This window comes from Mesoplodon densirostris, chromosome 7 (genome assembly GCF_025265405.1).
Source record: "Mesoplodon densirostris isolate mMesDen1 chromosome 7, mMesDen1 primary haplotype, whole genome shotgun sequence".
Taxonomy (NCBI): domain Eukaryota; kingdom Metazoa; phylum Chordata; class Mammalia; order Artiodactyla; family Ziphiidae; genus Mesoplodon; species Mesoplodon densirostris.
In genome coordinates this window covers 111,872,229-111,895,703 of record NC_082667.1, presented here as the reverse complement: position 1 = coordinate 111,895,703, position 23,475 = coordinate 111,872,229, and the positions used below count along the sequence as shown (strand labels likewise).

Below are 23,475 nucleotides of genomic sequence, written 5' to 3'. Positions count from 1 at the left end.
ATTCTTAAAAGACCTGTCTCCACTTCCTCACCTTCCATTGATTTGAAAGATAAGGTAGGGCTTCCCTGGTGGCGCAGTGGTTGAGAGTCTGCCTGCCGATGCAGGGGACACGGGTTCATGCCCCAGTCCGGGAAGATCCCACATGCCACGGAGCGGCTGGGCCCGTGAGCCATGGCCGCTGAGCCTGTGCGTCCGGAGCCCAACGGGAGAGGCCACAACAGTGAGAGGCCCACGTACAGCAAAAAAAAAAAAAGAAAAAAAGAAAGAAAGAAAGATAGGGTAAAGAATAGTGATTAAGAGTGTGGATTTTACTGTCAGAATACTTGGATTAATATCCAAACTGACTCTTGCTATTAGTAACCCAAGGAGCTTGATCTCTCTAAGCATCAATTTCCTTGCGCATATAAAGAGATAACAGAGCCTGCCTCACTTCAGAGGGTTTCTGTGAGCATTAAATTAGATCATTGATATAAAACACTTAGCACATGCCTGCAGATAATAAACATTCAATAAACATTAGTGTTATCCAACTGAAATCTATATTCTGCCCAGTACTCTACTGAAAATGCTCTGGCCTAGGTTATCAATGACCTTGTAATTGTCAGATCCAAGGGTAGTTTTCGGTCTTCATCTTGCTGAACTCTGTGACACTTGGCACTACTTCTTTCTTTTCTTTTTTCTTTTTTAATATTTATTTATTTATTTGGTTGTGCCGGGTCTTAGTTGCGGCAGGCAGTTCCTTATTTGCAGCTCACAGGCTCCTTAGTTGCAGCAGGTGGGCTCCTTAGTTGTGGCATGCGAACTCTTAGTTGTGGCATGTATGTGGGATCTAGTTCCTTGACCAGGGATTGAACCTGGGCCCCCTGCACTGGGAGCTCAGAGTCTTAACCACTGTACCACCAGGGAAGTCCCACTACTTCTTTCTTGAAGTTCCTTCTCCCTTTCTCCCCACTTTCTCCTTGTTATCCTTGGCCTGTTTCTTCTTCTCAGGCTTCTTTGCCACATCCTCTTCTTCTGCCTGACTCTCCTGATGTTCTCTTCCTTGAGTTTATCCTACGTCCTTCTGCCTCAGTCCCACCTACCTTTCCTGGGACATCATTCCCACTCCTGTTGTTTTAACTCTCCCTCTATGAAGAAGACATTTTTCCTTTTTCCACTTCTGACCTCTCCTCTGACTTTCAGTTCCATATCTCCAGATAGATGCCTACAATAGACTGAATGGTTGCTTCCCTCCAAAATTCATATATTGACATTCTACTCTCAATGTGATGGTATTTGGAGGTAGGGCCTTTGGGAGGTAATTAAGTCATGAAGGTGGAGTCCTCATGAATGGGATTAGTGCCTTATAAGAAGATGCCAGGGAGCTAGCTAGCTCTCTTTTCTACCATGTGAGGATACAATGAGAAGTCAACTGTCTGCAACCTGGAAGAGGGTCTCACCAGAACCTGACCATGTTGACACTGATCTCAGACTTCTAGTCTCCAGACAGTGAGAAATAAATTTCTGTTGTTTATGAACCACTCAGACTATGGTATTTTGTTATAGCAGCCTGAACTGATTAAGACAATGCCCAAGAGGCATGTCAAACTCAGTACTCAACTTAGCAATCTCTGAAAGTATCCCTTACCATCCCCACCATGAACCTAATCTTCCTCTTAGGTTCTCTCTGACAGTGGCTGTTGCTTCCAACCTCCCAAGTCTGCAGGCCTAGAAACCTAGACGTCATTCTTTCCACCTCCTTTACCTTTCTTTCTTTTTCTTTTAAATTTATTTTTATTAACTATCTATCTATCTATCTATTTATTTATTTATTATTTTTGGCTGTGTTGGTTCTTCATTGCTGCACGCGGGCTTGCTCTAGTTGTGGTGAGCAGGGGCTACTCTTCGTTGCGGTGTGTGGGCTTCTCATTGTGGTGGCTTCTCTTGCTGTGGAGCATGGGCTCTAGGCATGCGGGCTTCATAGCTGTGGCTCACAGGCTCAGTAGTTGTGGCTCGTGGGCTCTAGAGCGTAGGCTCAGTAGTTGTGGCGCACAGGCTTTGTTGCTCTGCAGCATGTGGGACCTTCCTGGTCCAGGGCTCAAACCCATGTCCCTTGCATTGGCAGGCAGATTCTTAACCACTGGACCACCAGGGAAGTCCTCCTTTACCTTTCTTCCCCACATCCAATCTATTCCCATGTCCTGTCATTTAACTTACTATTGATCTCCCAAATCTGTCTCTCTTCGTCAACCCTCATGCTGGGTAGAGAATGGATTATAAGGACCAAGGATATCAGTTAGGAGGTGTTTTCAGTAGCCTAAATGAGATATGATGAGGAACCTCTTAAATGATCTCCTTGGCCCCTCAAAAATCCAACTCTATTCAGCTGTCAGTGTAATATTCCTTTTATTTTATTTTGCCACACCACACGGCTTATGGGAGCTTAGTTCCCCAATCAGGGATTGAACCTAGGCCCTTGGCAGTGAGAGCATGGAGTCCTAACCACTGGATTGCCAGGGAATTCCCAGAGAGTAATATTCCTATAGTCCCATAAAGTCACCCTCATCTTCAAAATCTGTAGGTTAATGTATAACCTTCAATGCTTGACACAGGCTGTTTATAGAGTGATTCCTGAGGGGCTCTCCAGCCTCAGCCATAGTCATTTCTTTTCCCAACACACACCTACACACCTAAGCTACTTGTTGGACCCCACTCCCCATCCTAGTCAACCTGCTGTTGACTCTGTCAGTAATGCTCTTTAATCCGTGGTCCACCTGATCAATTCCTACTCAACTTTCAGCATCTTGCTCAGAATTTCATCTTGAAAGCTTCCCTGAAACACTGCATCCCTACCCCCTTGGAGAATTAATTACTCCCTGTACTCCTCTTAGGCTTAGTACATATTTTCTTATTTTAAAGCTTGGTACATGTTTTTATTATAGAATGCATTATTATGTTATTTTGTTAATGTGTTTATCTTTGCTACTATTAGAGTGTAAATTCCTTTTCATTCATATTTGCTCCCCCAGAGTCAAATGTCAGGCCTGGCACATAGTGGAGTACAGTTAATGTTTTTTAAGCTCAGCTGAATTTCTGTACAGGTGAGGCCTTGAGGAGGAAGGAAAAGGGGATATTAAGAGAGAGCGGAGGTGGGAGCTAAGTTTGGAGAGGTTGGGAGAAGGCACCTTGTTTGCCAATCTACGACCCTTGGATTTTACCCTATGGAAGTTTGGAACCAGCAGAATCTTCAAGCTGGGGAGCGATGTAGAAAAAATTGTTTCAAGAAGCCAGTTCTAAAAGCAGACTTGAAGACTGTTGCAATAATTCAGGCAATGGATAATAAATGTGTACGTCAAGATAATGGCAGTAGGTGTAGACAAAGGAGCTAAGCTGTAAACAGTATTTCTGAAACAAATTTGATCAATTTAATTCAGAGGGGTAAGGAATGAAGGTTAAGACTTCTAGGTTTCTGGCTTAGATGTCAGGTGATACCATTAACCAAGATACACAATACAAGAAGGGCAGGGATGTTGGGACACAGTCAGAATGAAAGGCTAGTGAGGCAGCCAGAATAGATGTACCTAGTCACTAGATGGGGACACAAGCCTGGGGGTTATGCATTTGGTGGTTATCAACACACTAAATGCCTGGTGACCTCATGATGGGTGAGATCATCTTCAAAGCAAGAAAGAGAACCAGGAAAAGTGGAATCCTAGGAGCCAAGGAAGGAAGATATGGAGAAATAGTGGGTACTCAACAATATCTAACACTGGAGAGTAACGTGTTCCCATGTGTGTTTTATGAACTCCCCTGGGATGTTTGACAGTATTCTACTACTGGGAACGTGAGAGAGCAAAGAGAGCAACTGGTGATCGAGTTTGGAAAATCGTGTGCTAAACAAATTTAAACAATTTTTTTCTGTTGCAGGACTTTACATTTACATATTAACACTGTGAATTTCCCAGAGGGAAATGTATTCATTCATTCTTTCAGTTCGACAAATATTAAACATCTTTTACGTGCTGGAATTATGGGGCTATTCAGCAACAAAACAGATAAGGGTTCCTGCCCTGAAGAACATGCATTTCTCAGAAAAGTCAGATATTAACTAATTAAACAAATTAACTGCAATTGAGCTACATGCTACAGAGTTGACACACAGGGTACTACAGCAGCGTCTAATAGGAGGAACGTGAACTCACTGTTTTACCAGAGCAACTCTAGGGACTGGTGTTCTGCAGACCAAATTGAGGAAGTATGGCTGTGGAAAGGTCAAGTAGGCTGAGAACTGGAGCATATGTCTGTGGATTTCAAAACAAAGAGGTCATTCATGGTACTAGTGAGAGCTGTTTCACAGAGTGGGAGTTGATGAGGTCTAGACAGACAATCTACTCTTTGGTAAAGTAAGGGAAGAAGCAAACAGGGCTGCAGCTGCAAGGGGAAGAGAAAGTCTAGGGTAAGTCTTTAGTCTTTAGTCTGTCTTTTGTCTGGGGAGTCATACCCATTTGCAAGTTAAAACGAAGGAATCAGGGCTTCCCTCGTGGCGCAGTGGTTGAGAGTCTGCCTGCCGATGCAGGGAATACGGGTTCGTGCCCCGGTCTGGGAAGATCGCACATGCCGCGGAGCGGCTGGGTCCGTGAGCCATGGCCGCTGAGCCTGCGCATCCAGAGCCTGTGCTCCGCAACGGGAGGGGCCACAGCAGTGAGAGGCCCGTGTACCGCAAAAAAAAAAAAAAAAAAAAAAGGAAGGAATCAGAAGAGCTAGACAGTTTGCACTCAAAAATAGTGAGGGCACTCAATCGTGTACAGTATTCACTTGTAGATGTTTGTTTGGTATATTCTTTGCTCTAGGGATTGTACTAGGCACTTGGGATACAAGGGGGAAGACAATATACATTGTCCTGTGATAGGGGACACAGTGTATGTATGTGCGGGAGGGTCTTTGAGGAATGATATTTACTTGAAGAATAACAAGAAGCCAGCTGTGCAAGAAGAGGAGAGGGGTGCTTCAGTTAGAGGAAACAGTAGGTCTTGAGGTGGGAAGGAGTTTAGCTGATCTAAGAACTTCCAAGGAGAATATAGGGGTAAGACAGGAATAAAGACAGACCTACAAGAGAATGGACTTGAGGATATGGGGAGGGGGAAGGGTAAGCTGTGACAAAGTGAAAGAGCAGCATGGACATATATACACTACCAAACGTAAGGTAGATAGCTAGTGGGAAGCAGCCGCATAGCACAGGGAGATCAGCTCGGTGCTTTGTGACCGCCTGGAGGGGTGGGATAGGTAGGGTGGGAGGGAGACGCAAAAGGGAGGGGATATGGGAACATATGTATATGTATAACTAATTAAATTTGTTATAAAGCAAAAAATAAAAATAAAAATAAAAAACAAAAACAAAACAAAACAAAAAGAACTTCCAAGGGCCACTGTGGCTCAAGTACAATGAGCAACTAGGAGAGTGGCAGGAACTGAAGTAGGAGGGGCAGGTAGGACTCGGATCATGTAGGTCCTTGCAGACCAGGGCAGGGAATTGGGAGCATATTCTCAGCATATTGGGAAGCTATTAACAATGAAGGGTACTGATGCTCTCATTTACATGAAAAAATATCACTACGTCTGTGTGGAAAATAGATTGCGGTAAGACAAGGAGTAAGTAGGGAGCCCAAGTTAGGACACAACAGCAGTAAACAGGCCAGTGAAAGACAATTCTGTCTGGTTGAGATCGGAGGCAATGGGGTAAAGGAGTGGACAGGTTCAGGAAATATTTTAGAGGTTGGTGATGGATTGGATATAAGAGATGAGGGAAGGATCTAGGCTGAGGAAGTAGAAATTGAGATACTATGTAATTCTTTTGGAAGGATTTTTTTTTTTCAGGAAAACTTTCTGTGATCATCGAAATGTTTTACATTTGCCTTGTCCATTATGAGCCATACTGTGTAACTATTTATTTATTTATTTATTTATGTCTGTGTTGGGTCTTCATTGCTGCACGCGGGCTTTCTCAAGTTGCGGTGAGCAGGGGCTACTCTTCGTTGTGGTGTGCGGGCTTCTCATTGCAGTGGCTTCTTTTTGTGGAGCGCAGGCTTCAGTAGTTGTGGCACATGGGCTCAGTAGTTGTGGCTCACAGGCTCTAGAGCACAGGCTCAGTAGTTGTGGCGCACGGGCTTAGCTGCTCCGCAGCATGTGGGATCTTTCCAGACCAGGGCTCGAACCCGTGTCCCCTGCATTGGCAGACAGATTGTTAACCACTGCGCCACCAGGGAAGTCCAAGAGCCCTTTCAATAAACACTTACTGAGCACCTACCAAATGCTAGGCCTTATGTTAGGTGTTGGACATACAAAGAATAAGGCATAGATAGATCCAGTCATTGTGAAGGCAAACCTACAACCAAATTAACTCTGATAGCAAGGGATCTGCACAGTCATAGAAATTTGCACAGTGGTGGCACTGAGGTGGGAGTGCTTCACTCTGCCTGGGGTACTGGAGGGAAGGGATGTCAGGGAAGGAGGTAAGGCCAGGTTCTCTGGAAGATGAGTCTAGAGGTGGAGAAGGGAAACTGAAAAAGACTGAGCTCTGTGACCTTGATTTTTTCCACGCAGCAGGAGGCAGTCATCTGCTGTGAGTCAGTAATAGGTTAGAAGACTTGAAGGAATGTTATATATTCTTGGTTGTGGTCTCTGTAGGTGAAGTACCGGGATTTGCGCCTTCAGCAACCAGCATGATGTCCTGACCTTAGTCACAGGGCATTTTATACTCATCCAGAGATATCATTGAGAGCATATCTCCAAAAATGTCTGCATCCCCACACATTACTTATTACTCTATTATTCATTCAACATTTTTAATTGTACGCTTTATTTTTCCTTCCAGTTTTATTTGTAACTGACATACAGCACTGTATAAGTTTAAGGTATATAGAATAATGATTTGATTTACAGACATCATGAAATGATTATCACAATAAGTTTAGTGACCATCCATCACCTCATATAGATACAAAACTAAAGAAAAAGAAAAAAATGTTTTCCTTGTGATGAGAACTCTTAGGATTTACTCTCTTAACAGCTTTCATAAATACCATACAGCTGTGTTCATTATAGTGATCATGTTGTACACAACATCCCTAGTACTTATTTATCTTATGAGTGGGAGTTTGTACCTTTTGACTGTCTTCATCCAATTCCTCCTCCCTCAACCTGCCCCTCTGGTAACCACAAATCTGATCTCTTTTTCTATGGGTTTGGTTGGTTGCTTTTGAAGTATAATTGATCTACAACACTATGTTAGTTCCTGTTACACAACATAGTTATTTGGTATTTCTATACATTTCAAAATGATCACAGTAAGTCTAGTTACAGTATGTCACCATACAAAGAACATCCTTATCGACTTTATTCCCCACACTGTACATTTCACACCCATGACTCATTTATTTTGCAACTGGAAGTTTGTACCTCTTAATCTCTCCACCTATTTCTTTCTTCCCCTCACCCTTATTCAACAGCATTTAATAAGCATTTATTGTGTAGCTGGTATAGAATAAATGAATGAATGGTGAATAAATGAACAAAAGAATAAACGGTTGAATGAATGAACAAGTAAAGAATTACAGCTTGTCATTGACACTAGAAACAAGATTTAACTAAAAATTTGATAGCAGTTATATTTTTAGCTACCCCACCTTTAGCATCGAAACCTTTAGCTGCCTAGATCACTCACTATAAAAATAGCTATTGTTTATTGAGGCTTACAATGAGTTAGGCCCTATGCTAAGCAATTTACATGTATTTCTCATTTACTCTTCTCATAATCACCCCAGAGGCAGAGGTATCATCCTGATTTTACAGATAAGAAAACAGGTTTAGGGAGGTTAAATAGCTTAGGAATTCAAGGTCCTTTTATTCCAAAGTTAGATCTCAACACTATGCATAGTTTTCACTCTTCCCCTACTTCCAAAGGACACTATGCTTTTGCATAACCATTACTTGATCTTTTGAACCTGTACCCTGAAAACGTTACTGAAATTGTTAGGATGGAGATATCTGAAGCTCCTCCTTTTGCTGGCTGGAAGAACACAGGGGCGTGCATCTGCAAATAGGGAAGGTTACCTTTGACCCTGGTGCCACTGACTGTGGGCACCTAACCTGATATTTCCTACCATTGTCATCACTTCACTGTTTCCTACAAATTACCAGCCAATAAGTATTGAGCATCTCAGTTATCAACCCAATTTATAAATATGAACTAGTTTTGTTATGTGGAATGGAGAATTATAAGACATGATACTTGCCTTCAAAGAGCTTCCAGTCTAGGGCTTCCCTGGTGGCGCAGTGGTTGGGAGTCCGCCTGCCGATGCAGGGGACGCATCGTGCCCCGGTCCGGGAGGATCCCTTGTGCTGCAGAGTGGCTGGACCCGTGAGCCATGGCCGCTGGGCCTGTGCGTCCGGAGCCTGTGCTCCGCAACAGGAGAGGCCACAGCAGTGAGAGGCCCGCGTACCGCAAAAAAAAAAAAAAAAAAAGAGCTTCCAGTCTAGTAGAAGAAATAAGATCACAAAAAACTCAATAAAAGCAAACTAGCTAGTATGTACCTGGGTACCAAATGGTGTGGCACAGTCTATAATCAAAGAGCTTGGGAGACATGACATTTGGAGTCAACTGGGGGCAAAGGAAAGTAACATTTATTGGACTTTTTTTTAGCCTAACACACAATGTGTTAGATATTGTGCTAGACTCTTCACATACGTGATCTCATTCTAATGTATCATCCAGTCTTATTCAACAAACACTTCCTGAGCTTTTACTATATTTATACAAAATACTAGGTGTTATTGATGAAAGAAATAGGAACATGACTTTGTTCCTGTCCTCACTGAGCTTAGAAATAAGACATGTGTACAAATGGCTATGATACAGGGCTTTAAACAACAGTGACTGTATAATTTATTGTCCAAATTGTGATGCTTTTGAGAATAAACAGGAGCGCTATTAATAATTACTGTGGAACAGCCCAGGCATTAAACCCAGACTGCTCTGAACAATCCAGGTTGTTATCACCTCGGCAAAGGAGAGAGCTTGAAGTAGTGGCCAAGCACAAAGGAGCCAGGGGGCTGAATCAGCGAAACCCAGTGCTAGAAATGGATAATTTGGGCTTGCTGCTAGGGAGGGCACAGGCAATAAGCATGTAAACAACATAATTTCAGGTAGCTTAAGGGGGTAAAGAGAGGGGGGAAGGGGACTACTTCAAAAGGCATGGCCAGGGGAATTCCCTGGCGGTCCAGTGGTTAGGACTCCACGCTTTCACTGCCGAGGGCCAGGTTCAGTCCCTGCTTGGGGAACTAAGATTCCACAAGCCGCATGGCATGGCCAAAAGAGAGAGAGAAAAAAAAAAGAAGAAGCATGTTTAGTGGGAAGACATTTCAGAGGCAGTAACATTTCAGCTGAAACTTGAATAATGAGAAGAATCAAGAAATTGAAAGACAAAAAGAAAAAAAAAATCACTAGAATGGTCTTATCTCAGCAGTGACCTGAAGGTCAGCAGGCCCAACCTCCCACTCATGGGGTTTGGGGTGAGGAGGTTTAGGGGCCTCCTACTTAGTGTGAAGAGAGATGAGGGGATTTCAGTTTTATTCTGTAGGTAGTAGAGAATCATTAAAGAGTCTTGAACAGAACAGTGGTATGACTGGAAAAATTACTCTGGCACTAGTGGTGGGTTAGAGAGGGGAAGAGGTTAAAGCAGGAAATCCAAGCAGCTACTGAAATAGTCCAAGCAAGAGAAAAGCTCCTGGATTGAGACAGTGGCAGTGATATTGGAGAAATAGAGATGGAAGCGATACCCCAGAGCAAGAACGTGTAGGATTTACGCTAGGATGTCACCTAGCATAGTGCCAATTCCTAGGAGGCCCTCAGTAAATGCTAACTCCTCCCCCCACCCCACACTCAGCAGGTAATGGGAGTGAGGGAAGATTGTTTCTGTTTGTTGTTTAGAATCGAGAAAAACCTGGGCAGGAATCCAGTTTCAGGTTAAGGGGAAGAACCAGTAGAGAGGGAGATATCAAAAATGTAAGGGAAAGGGGGTTACCGATAGAATGTTTTATTTAAAAAGCAATAGATGTAAAGGTGAATATAGTCTTAGATAGGAGGTGTGATACTTCAGCCTCCAAGACAGGATCAACAGAAGTCTGTCGAGGGAGGTGGAAAGTCAGTGAAGCTTCTATGGGACATCTTTGATTTGAAGGTGGGCTTATGGATAGAAGAAAATATTTGGAACGCTTCCGTGGGAAACAATTTGTCCAACAGCTGTTCTCACCCTTGGTTGAATATTAGGCTCTTCCTGGGAGCCTTAAAACAAAAAAATGATGCTGGACCCCCAGCCCCAAAGATTCTGATTTAACTCCTCTGGGATGGGGCCCAGGCACTGGTGTTTTCAAAAGTGCCTGTGTTGCTGTTAATGAACAGCCCTGATTGAGAACCACTAGAAAGAGGTTCGAGGGCCTCAGAAAGGGCTCAGCTGAGGTATGGGAGCAGGAATTTGTTGTTGAGCCAATCAGCCTGGTTACAGGGGTCTCTCCAGCACCAACTTTTCTGGAGCGGAAGCTGTGAAATTAGAGCATGGCTCTTGTTTACTGAGGTTGGTAAAGCACTAGGCTGAAGAAGTAAGAGGTGATAGAGGTTGGGGGAAAAGAATTGGCCAACCACAGATTGTCTAATCTGACAGAAAAAGCAGAGGTTCAGATGAAAGTCGATAAAATAATAATAGCAACACCACATAATTTTTTTGAGTGCTGTCTACCAACTGCAAAAATAAAGTGATTTATACAAATTCTCATTAACTCTCACAGAGCTCTAGGTCCTCATTTATTATCCTCATTTTATAAACGGGGAAACCGAAGCTCAGAAGTTAAGAAAGGTCCCCAAGTTTATGGAGTTAATAAGTGGCAGAACTGGGATTTGAACCCAGATCTGACTGACTCTAGAACCTGAGCTCTGGTTGGGCAGGAACGAGGGAGTGGGACGAAGGGAAGATAAGAGCCTGTAGGAATCTGCTGGGTTTGAATGGGCTTGAGATGGGCCTCGAGGAAAGGAGATGAGAGGGTTTCTGAGGGAAACAATGGAAGGTGAGGGAATGGGTCCCGAGCATTGGAGGGAGAGTGGGAAATCAGACTGGATAGGCACACTGACAGGCCCAATCTGTCAATGGAATGTAGACTCCATGTGGTAAAAAGGAACTGGGAGATACTAAGGGGTTATTTAGGAGGTGGTTGATGTGATAAAGAGTAACCTTAAAATTTATCAAGCAGATAAAGAGCTAGGAAGATCACTGAGGAGACCTCTGCACTGAAATACTTTTTTCTTCCTTTGTTACCTGTCTTGTCCTGGTAGCCACAGATGTGACTTAACCCACCCATGGCACTCAGGATTGCAGACTGCCCACTCCTCAGCTCTAAGCTGTCTTTCCAGGGCTCGTACCTAAGATCACAGTTCTATGTTCAAAGATCAATAGAAGGCTCTGCAGATTGACTACTGGCTGGAAAGTGGGGCTGGACACTTTGTCATGATTGTTGCTACCCCTGCAGAAAAGGTTATTCAGAAATATAACGTTATTACAAGGTGCTGGGTACAAAGGAGGCACCGTACACATACCAACACCACGACAATTCCACAGGATTGCCAGGGACCCCCATCAACATCACTCATTTGCAACTGTCCCTGACCTAACTCAGAAAGTACCCAAGAGCACCAAGCCATCTTCAATGGGGACGGTATCAGTTCTTTCTTGATTTGAGTAGACCAAATTAAATTTATACCTAAAGAACTAGTTTCCAGATTTCAGTGTCTTCCCAGCGCACGTTGTTTTCAAATTAATGAAAATTAAAATTGCTGGTGCACAGTAAGGAAAACTGAAGAGGCGAAATGAATAGCTAGAATTCTCTGAATGATGACCAGAGCACAAATAATGCTGGGACCTGATGAGGCCAAAAGACACCTTGTGAGCTTAGCTAGCTGGTTGTGGTACCCTGGGAAGGGAGAGATGTTATCTGTCAAAGGGAAGATAAATTCTGTGAACCAAACCTGGTAGTTTGGGGAAAATGTGTTTAACCCACTCACTTCCCTCCTTATTTGTAATATTGCTTTCCTACTTTTCAACTTGAGTTTACTCTGGAAGTGGAACATTTATTCCAACAAAATGTGCCCGGTGTGGTCTCTCAGAGATTGAAGACATCTGCTTAGTAGGCATTAACTTCAGTGTAGTACTTGCACCTCTCTGAGGATGTCTTACTAAGCCCTCAGTAGGCTGACGCTGCTTCATTTTCTTCAGGTATATAAACTGAAGAGGCAAATTTTATCTGCTCTGAAGTCCAAAGAAAATGGTACTTGGCTCCTTGGGCTCATTAGCCTTTAGTCTTGGTTAGTAATTACCAGATGTTGCTCAAGCATATTTGGAAAAGAACTTTATCTGTTGAACTTTCTTTTGGAAAATCAGAACATTATACGCAAATTGTGAAGGAGGGGAAATGCTGTACTAGAAAGCTTAGCCAGGTGTGACATAATCATTTTCTTGAGGATGTGGTGTGGCGAACTTTTTTTCTTCTAGGTAATGAACACATTTGCTTGTAGTTTGAGTTTAAAAAAAAAAAAAGCTATTATGTTTCCTTTAAAAAAAACGTGTAGGGGCTTCCCTGGTGGCGCAGTGGTTGAGAGTCCGCTTGCCGATGCAGCGGACACGGGTTCGTGCCCCGGTCCGGGAAGATCCCACGTGCCGCGGAGCGGCTGGGCCCGTGAGCCATGGCCGCTGAGCCAGCGCGTCCGGAGCCTGAGCTCTGCGACGGAAGAGGCCACAACAGTGAGAGGCCCGCGTACCGCAAAACAACAACAACAACAACAACAAACGTGTAGAACGTCAGAAGTGTGAAATCCATTTTAGCCTGTTGAAAATATTTGTGTTTTTAAGATAGCATCACAGATGAATATATTCCAGGTTCAAATTACTCGGAATTCTAGATTCTAAACACTATAAACTGAAGTTGAAATCAAATGTAAATTAACCTGTGATTTTTTTTTTCTTCTAGTTATTTTTAGCTAAATAACCGAGGATAGGTTGTGAGGCTGGCAAACAATATTCGCTGGGAGGACCCTTATTGTGATCGAATTCCAAGTAGTATTTTTTAGTCACATCTCATTCTTACACACACACACGTATCCTGTTGTGTTTTAAACAGATACTGAAAACCTCAACTCTATTTGTGAATCTTTTTCTTTTTTAAGATATCTTTCCTACAGACAGAATCTCTAGGAGCCAGCCAACAATCCAGGCCTAACACTTTAGCTAACAGCTTCTAGTTCAAAAAAAGTAGGGTGGGGGAAGTGAGAGTGAGTAAAAACAAAGTGAAAACGACCAATATGTTTTGGGAAACACTTTACTACAGTTATTAGGTGACCTCACTGGGGATAGCACGCTCTCCAGAAACCATATTTACCATGAATCACCCAAACCATTATATTCAGTAAGGTCAAAGGGCTGGATTTATGTAATATTTTTAAATTTACATTTTATAAATATAAGGATACTATGTGTATTATCAAATAATTCATCTGTATTTCTAAAGTGTCATATTTTCTATCGTTCTTGTTAATCTGTTTGAACTAGGGAGAAAAAACGGTATTGAGATAGTTGAATACTGGATCCATCAATCACTAAAATTGAACCAAGATCCAAGTTTTCATAGTTTAATTCTATACCATCCATACTTCTCACCAGAAAACTGATAAGGACTGACATAAATAACTCAGTTGGAAGGATATCTGACTATCTTATTAAAACATTATGCAGAATCTTTAAAGGTGTTAGCCCTGGCAGGATTCCTAGGTGAGAATAGGCAGCTACACCATATTCTACTTTTGGTGGCCTCCTCACTTTTGGATTTTGTCATGACTTCAACCAGGCCCCCTTTGAAAGTTTATTTCTGAACACAAAACTTTCTTCTTTGGCTGGTCTCATTTTTTTAGTGGTCTAGGGAAAGAGACCGAGACAGGCTGTGGCCTATTTTAAATCCTTAGATTCCTCTCCCTCCCACTCCCTCCACATTCCTGCTACATGGAAAGGCAGTGGGGCCTCATACCTCAACATTTTATTAAAGAACCACTTAGCCATGCTCTCACCAGGATGAGCACAAGATGCTGGTTATTCCCTAAGCTGAGTGGGTTTTTAAAAAGCTGGGTGGGAGACCCCATGCTACAAATTTTTTTTTTTTTTTTTTTTTTTTTTTTTGCTGTACGCGGGCCTCTCACTGCTGTGGCCTCTCCCGTTGCGGAGCACAGGCTCCGGACACACAGGCTCCGCGGCCATGGCTCGCGGGCCCAGCCGCTCCGCGGCATGTGGGATCTTCCGGGATCGGGGCACGAACCCGTGTCCCCTGCATCGGCAGGCGGACTCTCAACCACTGCGCCACCAGGGAAGCCCCCCATGCTACAAATTTAATTCAAAAACTGTTAAAGGAAACTTTTTTTAAATCTCAAGAACAGCCTTTTCACACTTCTCTACCACCTTTCCATTGGCTGTGTGTAAATAAACAAAGACCACCAAGTGAGAACAGGCTATTTATTCAAAGCTTGCTACAGCAAGGGAGGCAGCCACCTTCCCTCAGCTTGGGACTTACAGGCCGGCAGTGTTTAAAAAAAAAAAAAAAAGTGGGGTGGGTGGAGTAGGCTTCAGGGTATGCTCTGATTGGAGGTTAACTCGGGGAAGCTGGAGGCGGGCTAACTAGAAGCCGGGCGTCTAACGTGATTGGTTGGGGGGGGGGGAAATATATTTGGCTTTCTCTGATTGGTCCCGAGTTGGTAACAGGGGCAAAAATTTGGGAAGCTGGCAGTCAATGACCGACTCCTGCCCGTTCTAAGCTGATCACTGCAGAGGCTGTGGTTTGGCTTCTCGTGTTGGTTGCAGCAGAGGTTGTGGGTCGGAGTTCTGTTGTCAACATATGGCCCCGTCATTGCCCTGTATATTGTCTGTCAACTGAGTGAGACCCAGGTTTTTATTTTCCCTTGACCTAGATAACTTTCTAGCTTCCGATTTTTGTTTTACCTGGAACAAGATTGCATTCCTGTTATTTCTGTTAAGGATAAACGGAGACATTAGGATATAGAAAGTATTTATGGGAACAGATACATAAGTGTCTTTCTGATGAGGGTCAGGCTGGAGAATCACCCTCGGTCCTCTGCCCATTTCCGTACACAACTCCTATTACCATTATAACTGACTCCTTAGCAGCGTTTCCTTCCTTCGGGGGAGGCTCGGCCTCTTTGGTTCCCTCTCTTTGAGGACTGCCCTTTGGGGCCGAGAGAGGAGGATCGCTGCCCCAGTCTCCCATTCCCCTTCCCGAAGCTCGCTTCCCGGGTTCCGGCCCGGGTAGCACCCCCGCTACCCAGCACCCCACCCCCGCCCAATCCTCCTACAGCGTCCTCCACCCCGCCCCCACCCACCCGCGCACAGCGCCCCCTGTCCCCCGCCCCGCGCCCTCCCCGGTTCTCCCCACCGCACCGGTCCCGGCCGGCCCCCCTTCCGGTCCCACAACCGGGCGCGTGCCGGCGCCTCCGGACCTCTGGTTCCGCGCGTTCCTGCACGGAGGCGCGCCCCGGAGGGGCTCGAACGGACGCGACCCCCTTGGTCCTGCAGCAGCTTCCCGGGCCCGCGGGAGATGTCAGGTCAGCTCTCCCGTCCCCGAGTCGCTACCCGGTCCTTGGTCAGGAATAAGCAGATCCTCCTCGGGTCCCAAGCCCCCGACATCCATTCTGGGGGGACTCTTCCCAGCCACCATTCCCCGATCATTTCTCCTCAGCTGTGGAAAAAGCAGCCCTCCTTTCTCTTCAGAAAGGGACCCGTATTTTCCCTTCAACTTCCCTCAACTTGGGCCCCCGCGGGCCCCCAGTCGGTGGGAAAGCACTACCCTCCATTTTCGCCTCAGGGAGGTTCCTCGGCCCGGATTTCTCCTGCCACGAAGCGGGAGAGGCAGAGGCACCGTGGCGGGCTCAGCGGCTGTAGCTGGGCCCTCGCCATCTTGCGCGGAGGAGGAGTCGCGGCGGCAGCCATGCGGAGAGCTAAGGGGCGGGGGTGCTGCGGGCCAGGGAGGGGGCGGGGAGCCGAGTTAGCTCGGCCCGGGCGGCGGCTTCGGCGGCGCCTTGAGAGCGGGCAGCGGCGGAGGTAGGGCTGGGCGGCCCGGGGAGCGGGCGAGCGCCGGCAGGCTGGCCCACACACCCCAGGAGTGGAGCGGGGCGGGGGGCGGGGCGGGGGGCGGCCGAAGCGAGGGGCCGGGTGGGGGCGGGCGGAGGTTTCCGAGGAGGAAGGAGCCGCCGCCATTTTGGGAGCTTCGAGTCAACAATAAAGGACCGAGGGTACAGAGCGGGAGTGGCCTCAGTGGTAGGACTCGAGCCCGAGCCGCGAGGAGTGGGGTGAGGTGAGGGGTTGGAGGTCGGCGGTGCAGTGGGGGCTGCGGGGAGTCCCCCCTCCCCCGGCCGGCGTTGGGGGCGCTCTGAGGCGGAGGCCTGAGGCCTGGTCGGGCCCGGGGGAGGAAGGCGGGCGGCAGCTGTGGGGCGGGGGCGCTGGGAGGAGTGGGATAGAGCAGTGTTGTGCCCGGCGGGGTCCGGAGGAGGAGCGGGAGAATTCCTCGGAGAAGCTTTGTGGGAGACGAGGGAAGGTGGGATCGTAGGGGGCGGCAAGGACTTAGGGAGATCGTGGAGGTTATAGGGTACGAGGCGGCCCTATAGGGGGCGGCAGGGATATGCAGTAGCGGAAGGCTGGGTTTCGAAGAGGACCGGCTGCTTGACGGAGTAAGGCCTTGCAGGTCGATAACAAGGGGGTGATTATGGAGCCCCAGAGTCATGGAGGAAACGAGGGGCCGTCTGACTTAAGGGTTTCTCTTTGGGGCCTTTTGGGGGAGCCCCTATTGTTTCCTACCCGCGGAGCTGGTTCCCTGCTCTTGTTGCGCAGATACGATTGCAGGGCCCCAACCCTTTTGTGTTTATGGGCCCAGGGAGCTGACTCGAAGTGTGTGGGTTTTGGGGGGGGCTGTTGAAGGAGAGGGAAACAAGAAATTATTTGCCTACGTTTATGGGGCTCAAATCACTGGCTTGTTTCTTTCCCTTATCGCTCACTCCCCTTTCTCTTCCACAGTCCCCTCACCCCTTGAAAATAGAACGGTCACTCCAACTTGCAGACCAAGCTTAGAGAAACTGCGCTGCATTCGCACACAAAAAGGTCTTTTTGGAGATGACGATACTGTTTTGGGTGTGAAACTGTCAATTGCTAACTACAATCTGGGAAGTGCTGTAATTAACTCCGCTAGGGGTTCCTCCCAACTCGTCTCTGTTTCGTTAGTATTTTTGAAAATGTAGAAATATAACTTGCAAATCTAAATTGGGAAGGGGTAGGAGGAATATTTCTTTTCCTGAGACGTAGAGCTACAATGCTGGTTTTAGCTTAATTAAGAGGGGAGCAGTTATCACATAGTCACATTTTGGATGCAGGGAGGTATGAGGTCTTACGTGCATGATGGACAGTAATGATATCATTTAATTTTTAGAAGTTGCCACCTTCATCCTCTTAGTGCTCGCAAATAAGTAAGTCTTCTGGTATGAAGTAGGTGATATCGCTGATCATAATATAAACCTGTCAATAGAGGAAACCAATTACTACCTTGCACTGAAATTGGGTGGCTCTTAACCACCCTCTGCTTAAGAGGTCACTCAGCTTCTGGGAGACTTGGAAATATACAGCTTTGTGTACGTGATAATCAGGATTTGCTTGTGAGCAACTTTATTTTCAGTTAAAAAAAAGACATCAAAAAGTTGGTTTTTTAAAAATTTTATTGTTTGAGAAACCTGGGTGTAAGGCAGAAACGCTAATTAATAAGCTAGTGTATATTTGGTAAGAAATGTAAAGGAGTTAAAGAACAAGCAAACAGAGTAGCCCTTTATTTTCTGGCCTTTTTCCCCCTGGCTTTTAAATTACGTTTTCATTTACTTTCTTTAAAAATAATTTTATTTGGGGAATAATTTAAAAATTTTTTTAATTAACTTAATTAGTACTCTGGGTTTCCTGAAAAGTTTGATTAAAGTTACTAGTATCTTTAGCTTTTCACAGATTTTTTTTTTAACACAGGTAATTTCCTTTTTGTGTTTTTGTAATTTAAAAAAATGCTACTTCAAGTTGGGATATACTTTTTGAAAAGTGTTATGTTTAAAAACGTAGCAGTTTTTTTAGTATTTAGATTTAATTAAGGTAGCTAAAGGTTTTCTTGGCTGTTTTTCAAGCAGAAGATTTTGACATGTAGACATATTTATATCCCTTGACTGCTTCAGTTACTGTTTTAAAGGGAAAAAATGTATTTTTCTTTATAAAGTTTAACTGCTGTCGTTGAAATTCATAAGGGCATAAATGTTCTTCTGAAAGCATAAGGTGAAGTCAAAAGCTCAACTCTTCAAGGATTCTCAGTTGTCAGAAACAGAAAAAAATTTAATGAATTGTCTTGCCTTGTTCATTTGTAGATTTACATTAAGTTGTGCGATACTTCATTGAGTTGTAATGCAATTGAGTGTAATGACTCATTGACTTTAAGAGGTGGCAGGGACTTCAGAGAATTCATCTGGGAGGAAACAAGGGAAGAGATTGTCATTTGACAACTAATGCTAACTTAATCACAGTATCTTTCTACTTGGTATTCTCTGGGTTGCTTTGAACTGACAGTTTAAAATGTTTGAGATCGGTCTCGGTGCAGGTTTGGTTTTTGAGGCATTCATCTTTTTGTGTCTTTCCTAGCTTGGCTAGTGATTTGGTCTCAGTGCAGCTATATTCTTAATTCTTTAAAAGAGGAGAGTGCTTCTAAAGGAGTTCTTTAAAAGGGAAACAAAAAAGTTTTTTTCTAATTTTACTCTGTTTGCTAATTTAACTTTTTTCTTTGTTTCAGACTGAAGTGAGCGAATTCAGATATATAACTCAACCTTGTTAGAGGGCTTTATTAAAAAATAAAGAGTTGATTCTGTGCATGAGAGCAAGTTACTGCTGCTTACCGTTCAGAGACTTACAGGTGCTTGCCTGCATTGCAATAAAGGACTCATATATTGAGCAAGACTTATATTTATCTCTTCGTTTTGGAGAGCCTAATAAACTGTTATTACAGTTTCTCTACTGACTTTCAAAAGTTTTGAAGTTTGAAAGAGACATCTTTACAATTAATACAGCATGAGCACGGCCAGAACAGAGAACCCTGTTATAATGGGTCTGTCCAGTCAAAATGGTCAGCTGAGGGGCCCTGTGAAGCCCAGTGGTGGCCCCGGAGGAGGGGGCACACAGACACAGCAACAGATGAACCAGCTGAAAAACACCAACACAATCAATAATGGCACTCAGCAGCAAGCACAGAGTATGACCACCACTATTAAGTAAGTGTTAGAATAAAAAACACACTTGGGGGACCAAAGGAGATTTATTTTGTTAGTTGTTGACTACTTTGTGTATACCTTAGTTTAACCATTTTGATTGCAAATAGAGGACAGATGACTTTGTTTTATGGCCAGCAGGTATTTGCAATAGAAGAATGTGTTTCTTTCATAACTAATTCAGGTTTATTAAGTAACTAACAGACAGGCACAGATTAATATATATTAATTGTGTATAATTTTTTGAAACGTTTCTGGCTTTCATAATGAGCTCAGATTCATCTTCTTTTTGCCAGTATGGCTTTTTCCCTAGTGTTAGAAGTTGACCTTATCCTAGTTTGAATGGCAGTTATAGCCAATTTCACATTTTAAATTTAAAGGCTTGCCCAGCCTTCTGAACTTCAAGCATACTCATAGAAAATTTATCCATAACTTTTTTTTAGTTTATGACACTTTGCTTTTCTGCCCTATTTATTTACTTTTCAAATACACTTTCTCCTCCTTTTACACACACACACACAAAATAACAAGCAGTTTATGTCATAGGGAACTCAGGATTTTGAACTCTTGTAAACACATCTCTGAATAGTCCCATACCCCTTTGACGACTTTTAAAAACGTAAGAGCCTCATCTTACTATGGAATATTTTTTCTTTTAAATTTGAAAGTGTGTAGGCTGTCATCTTTAAGTATACACTTTAAGGTATTTGAGTGGTAACTGACTCCAAAGAATCAGTTAATAGAAAATTAACATTCAAGAATCTTGACCCATTTGAGATTTGTCTTTGTTAAAAATCTAGCCATGTAAGCTGATTTAACCTCTAGAAATCTTCATAAGATGATAAAACTCTTTCAAGGAACCAAAGCTTGTGTTTTATTACAACCTAGATCTTTTCCATGCTTAAAAAGTACTTACTAAAGAAAAATAGCCCTAACTTCCAACAGAATTGATTTGAGACAACAGTGGATTTTACCTTTTTTTTTTTTTTTTTTTTTTTTTGCTTTTCCTAGGATTAATGGTTTCTTTTCAATTCTGTGGATCTTTAAATCTCAGTTTAAATGTCATCTCTTCTATGAAGACTTCTAGATCCCATGGCTCAGAGCTCTTCCAATACCTATCTCTATCACTTATTTTCTCATTAAAAAAATTTTGGGGGCTTCCCTGGTGGTGCAGTGGTTGAGAGTCTGCCTGCCGATGCAGGGGACACGGGTTCGTGCCCCGGTCCGGGAAGATCCCACATGCCACGGAGCGGCTGGGCCCGTGAGCCATGGCCGCTGAGTCTGCGCGTCTGGAGCCTGTGCTCCGCAGCGGGAGAGGCCACAGCAGTGAGAGACCCGCGTACCGCAAAAAAAAAAAAAAAATTAACCTCCTAAGATTATAAATTTTTTTTGTAGGCAGATTTTGCGTTGTATCTTCCCGCATTTTTATCCACTATTTAGTGAATTTGGCAATATGGCAAGCTGGCTTACTAGGATGTTCAATTGACATTTTTGTTTATACCAAACTTTGCTATGGTATAGACTGGGGTGAAAGGCTTTAGTACCCTTGGATTGGTAGCAGATAGTTCCCTGTGTTACAGTATCTTGGATTATGTGGGACCTAGGTTTAAGCAAAATAATATGCTTATCTTTCTAAATCAAAACTCTTGAGATGTTTGGGGTGCTCTAATTATATGAGTTGTTACAGTTAAATCAGTGAAAGCTTATTTATTTTAAAGACACAGTTGAAAGCAATTGTCTGCTTTATTGACAGTCTTTTTTCTGTTAGATGCTTTGGGTATTATATTATTTGAAGTTCTTACCTGACCAAAAAGAAAATTTTTTATTACGTTTTCGTTGTTATTTTCTTTCATGGTTTCAGGCATCCCCAGTAAAAAAGATTAAGAGAGATGTTTACTAGCAGCTAATATCGAGTTCTTCTTTTGCCAGGCACTGTGCTGAGTGCTTTATAGAAATTATTTTATGTAATTTTTATCCCATTTTATATATGAGAGAATGGAGGTTTAGAAAAGTAACTGTTCCAAGGTCATAGAACTAATATGTAGAAGAGTCAGGGCTTGAACTCGTCTGAAACTTTATAGATTCCTTGCCTTTTACTAGTCACCAAGAGTTACAAACTCAGATGCCTATAGGGGACTGCCAGATTAGAGGGTACTTGCCCTATTAAAAGGCATCAACCACTTGATTTTAAACTCTATTTACTAAGCTCTATCAAACTGTTGCCATGCAGAAATTTGGAACCAGTGTTGCTAAAGCTTCAGGTTTTTTCAAGAAAATCCAGAATCTGGACTTTACACAAAATCTCCTAATTTTTTAATGTTGGCCACTAATTTAAATTAAAACACACACTATATAGGTCAAACAAAACATATGGGTTACTAGTTCTGAAAATGGTTGGACTGTATACAACTCTGCTTCTCTTAAGAGGATGGATACCTTACTCCCTTCTATTCTTGATTTTTTAAAATTCTCCCTAGATTGTTGTGCTTTGTAAGAAAACAGTTTTTCTAAAATTGTTTATCTCTTTTGTTACCTGTATTCTTAAGTAAACGGCAATATATTAAACTTAGTGTGCTTTTTAGAATTATAATCGAGATGACTTATCTTTGTATTTTAGAATACTAATGCTGTGAATTCTGTTACTTCAATTTTACTGTATTCTCTCTAGACCTGGTGATGACTGGAAAAAGACTTTAAAACTCCCTCCAAAGGATCTAAGAATCAAAACTTCGGTAAGTTGGTTGTAACATTCAAGTGGAAAAATTATGCGGAAACTCTAAAAGTGAAGTAGTTATTTAATGATAACAGGCACTGTGTTTACTCTTAAGTAAGTCGAAGTGGTTGAAATTGTATAACTCATGTATGATGAGTTGCCCAAAATTTCCACTATTTGGAGGAATTAGTAATAATGTGTATGTATACACATTATTGTAATATATACTGTAATATTTAATATACAGTATACAATACAATAATTACTATATATACAGTATTTAATATATAATTTATATATTAAATATTGTGTTTATACGTATATATATCTTATCTCTTGTGGGACGCTTTTATGGTTTTCAAGGCATTTTCTCAAAATTCTCTTGTTTCCATCAGCACAGTAAGTTTCAGGGTAGGTATTGTCCACATTTTGTAGATGAGAAAACTGAAGTTGAGAGGTTAGTTCTCTTAGCCCAGTGTTTTCAACCAAGGGCAGTTTTTGTCCCCTATGAAGCATTTAGCAATAGCTGGAGACATTTTTGGTTATCACAGCTGAAGGGATGCTACAGAACAGCCCCTTACAGCAAAGAATTTTCTGGCCGAAATGTCAATAGTGCTGGACTTGAGAAACCCTGGTTTAGACTAGGATATTTGTAGGCAGTGCATGGTGGAGCTAGGGTTTGACTTCATATCTTGTGGTTTGATACTTATATAGAAATAACAGTATTCCATCAGTCCTTAGAGAAAAATGACCACAGGGTGGCTGGTCTTTCCCCAAAACATAGTTTTTAAATGGCTTGTGTGTGTTAAAGAGAGTGGTTATTTTTCAGTTGAACTATAGATCAAGACAGAACTAATATGCATATATTTATATTTTAAATGGGGTAAAGAATTAGTCTCTCAAACCCTTTATTAAGCATGCTAATTACCAAAGAAACCCAGTTGTACCTCATTCTTCTGATGTCGTTTGTCTGTTTTTGTTTGACCAGGATGTGACCTCCACAAAAGGAAATGAGTTTGAAGATTACTGTTTGAAACGGGAGTTGCTGATGGGAATTTTTGAAATGGGCTGGGAAAAGCCATCTCCTATTCAGGTATGTTTCCCTTTTTTATCATATGTATAATGTTATGAGTTAAGCGTTACACACTTTTTGATCTGCGGGAATGATACAGTGAAACAACAATTCTTTCCAGTTTGTATACACACACATATATATATGTACACACAGGCGTACACACTTTCTGAACCTTTAAATGGGAAGTTACAAAATCATGGCCCTTTATTTCTAAATATTTCAGTGTGTATTTCCTAAGAATAGGGATAGTCTCTTGAATAATCATAGTACAGTTATGTT

The 23,475-nt window shown here is 43.0% G+C and overlaps 1 protein-coding gene across 7 annotated transcripts in view; it reads left to right on the top strand.

Moving 5' to 3' along the window:
• The first annotated feature begins 15,518 nt into the window (after window positions 1-15,518).
• Window positions 15,519-23,475, top strand: part of DDX6 (DEAD-box helicase 6) — a 36,013-nt gene continuing 28,056 nt past the window's right edge. For 2 of the 7 annotated variants that reach the window (XM_060104010.1, XM_060104003.1), the window contains exons 1-4: window positions 16,315-16,423; window positions 18,937-19,411; window positions 22,077-22,140; window positions 23,110-23,214. In XM_060104010.1, the coding sequence (XP_059959993.1) occupies window positions 19,212-19,411; window positions 22,077-22,140; window positions 23,110-23,214 (369 nt within the window). In that variant the 5' untranslated portion in view covers window positions 16,315-16,423; window positions 18,937-19,211. Of the gene's footprint in view, window positions 15,680-16,100; window positions 16,176-16,302; window positions 16,429-17,207; window positions 17,229-18,936; window positions 19,412-22,076; window positions 22,141-23,109; window positions 23,215-23,475 lie in introns of those variants that run through there. The other 5 variants (XM_060104005.1, XM_060104007.1, XM_060104008.1 and 2 more) reach the window with 5 other exon arrangements.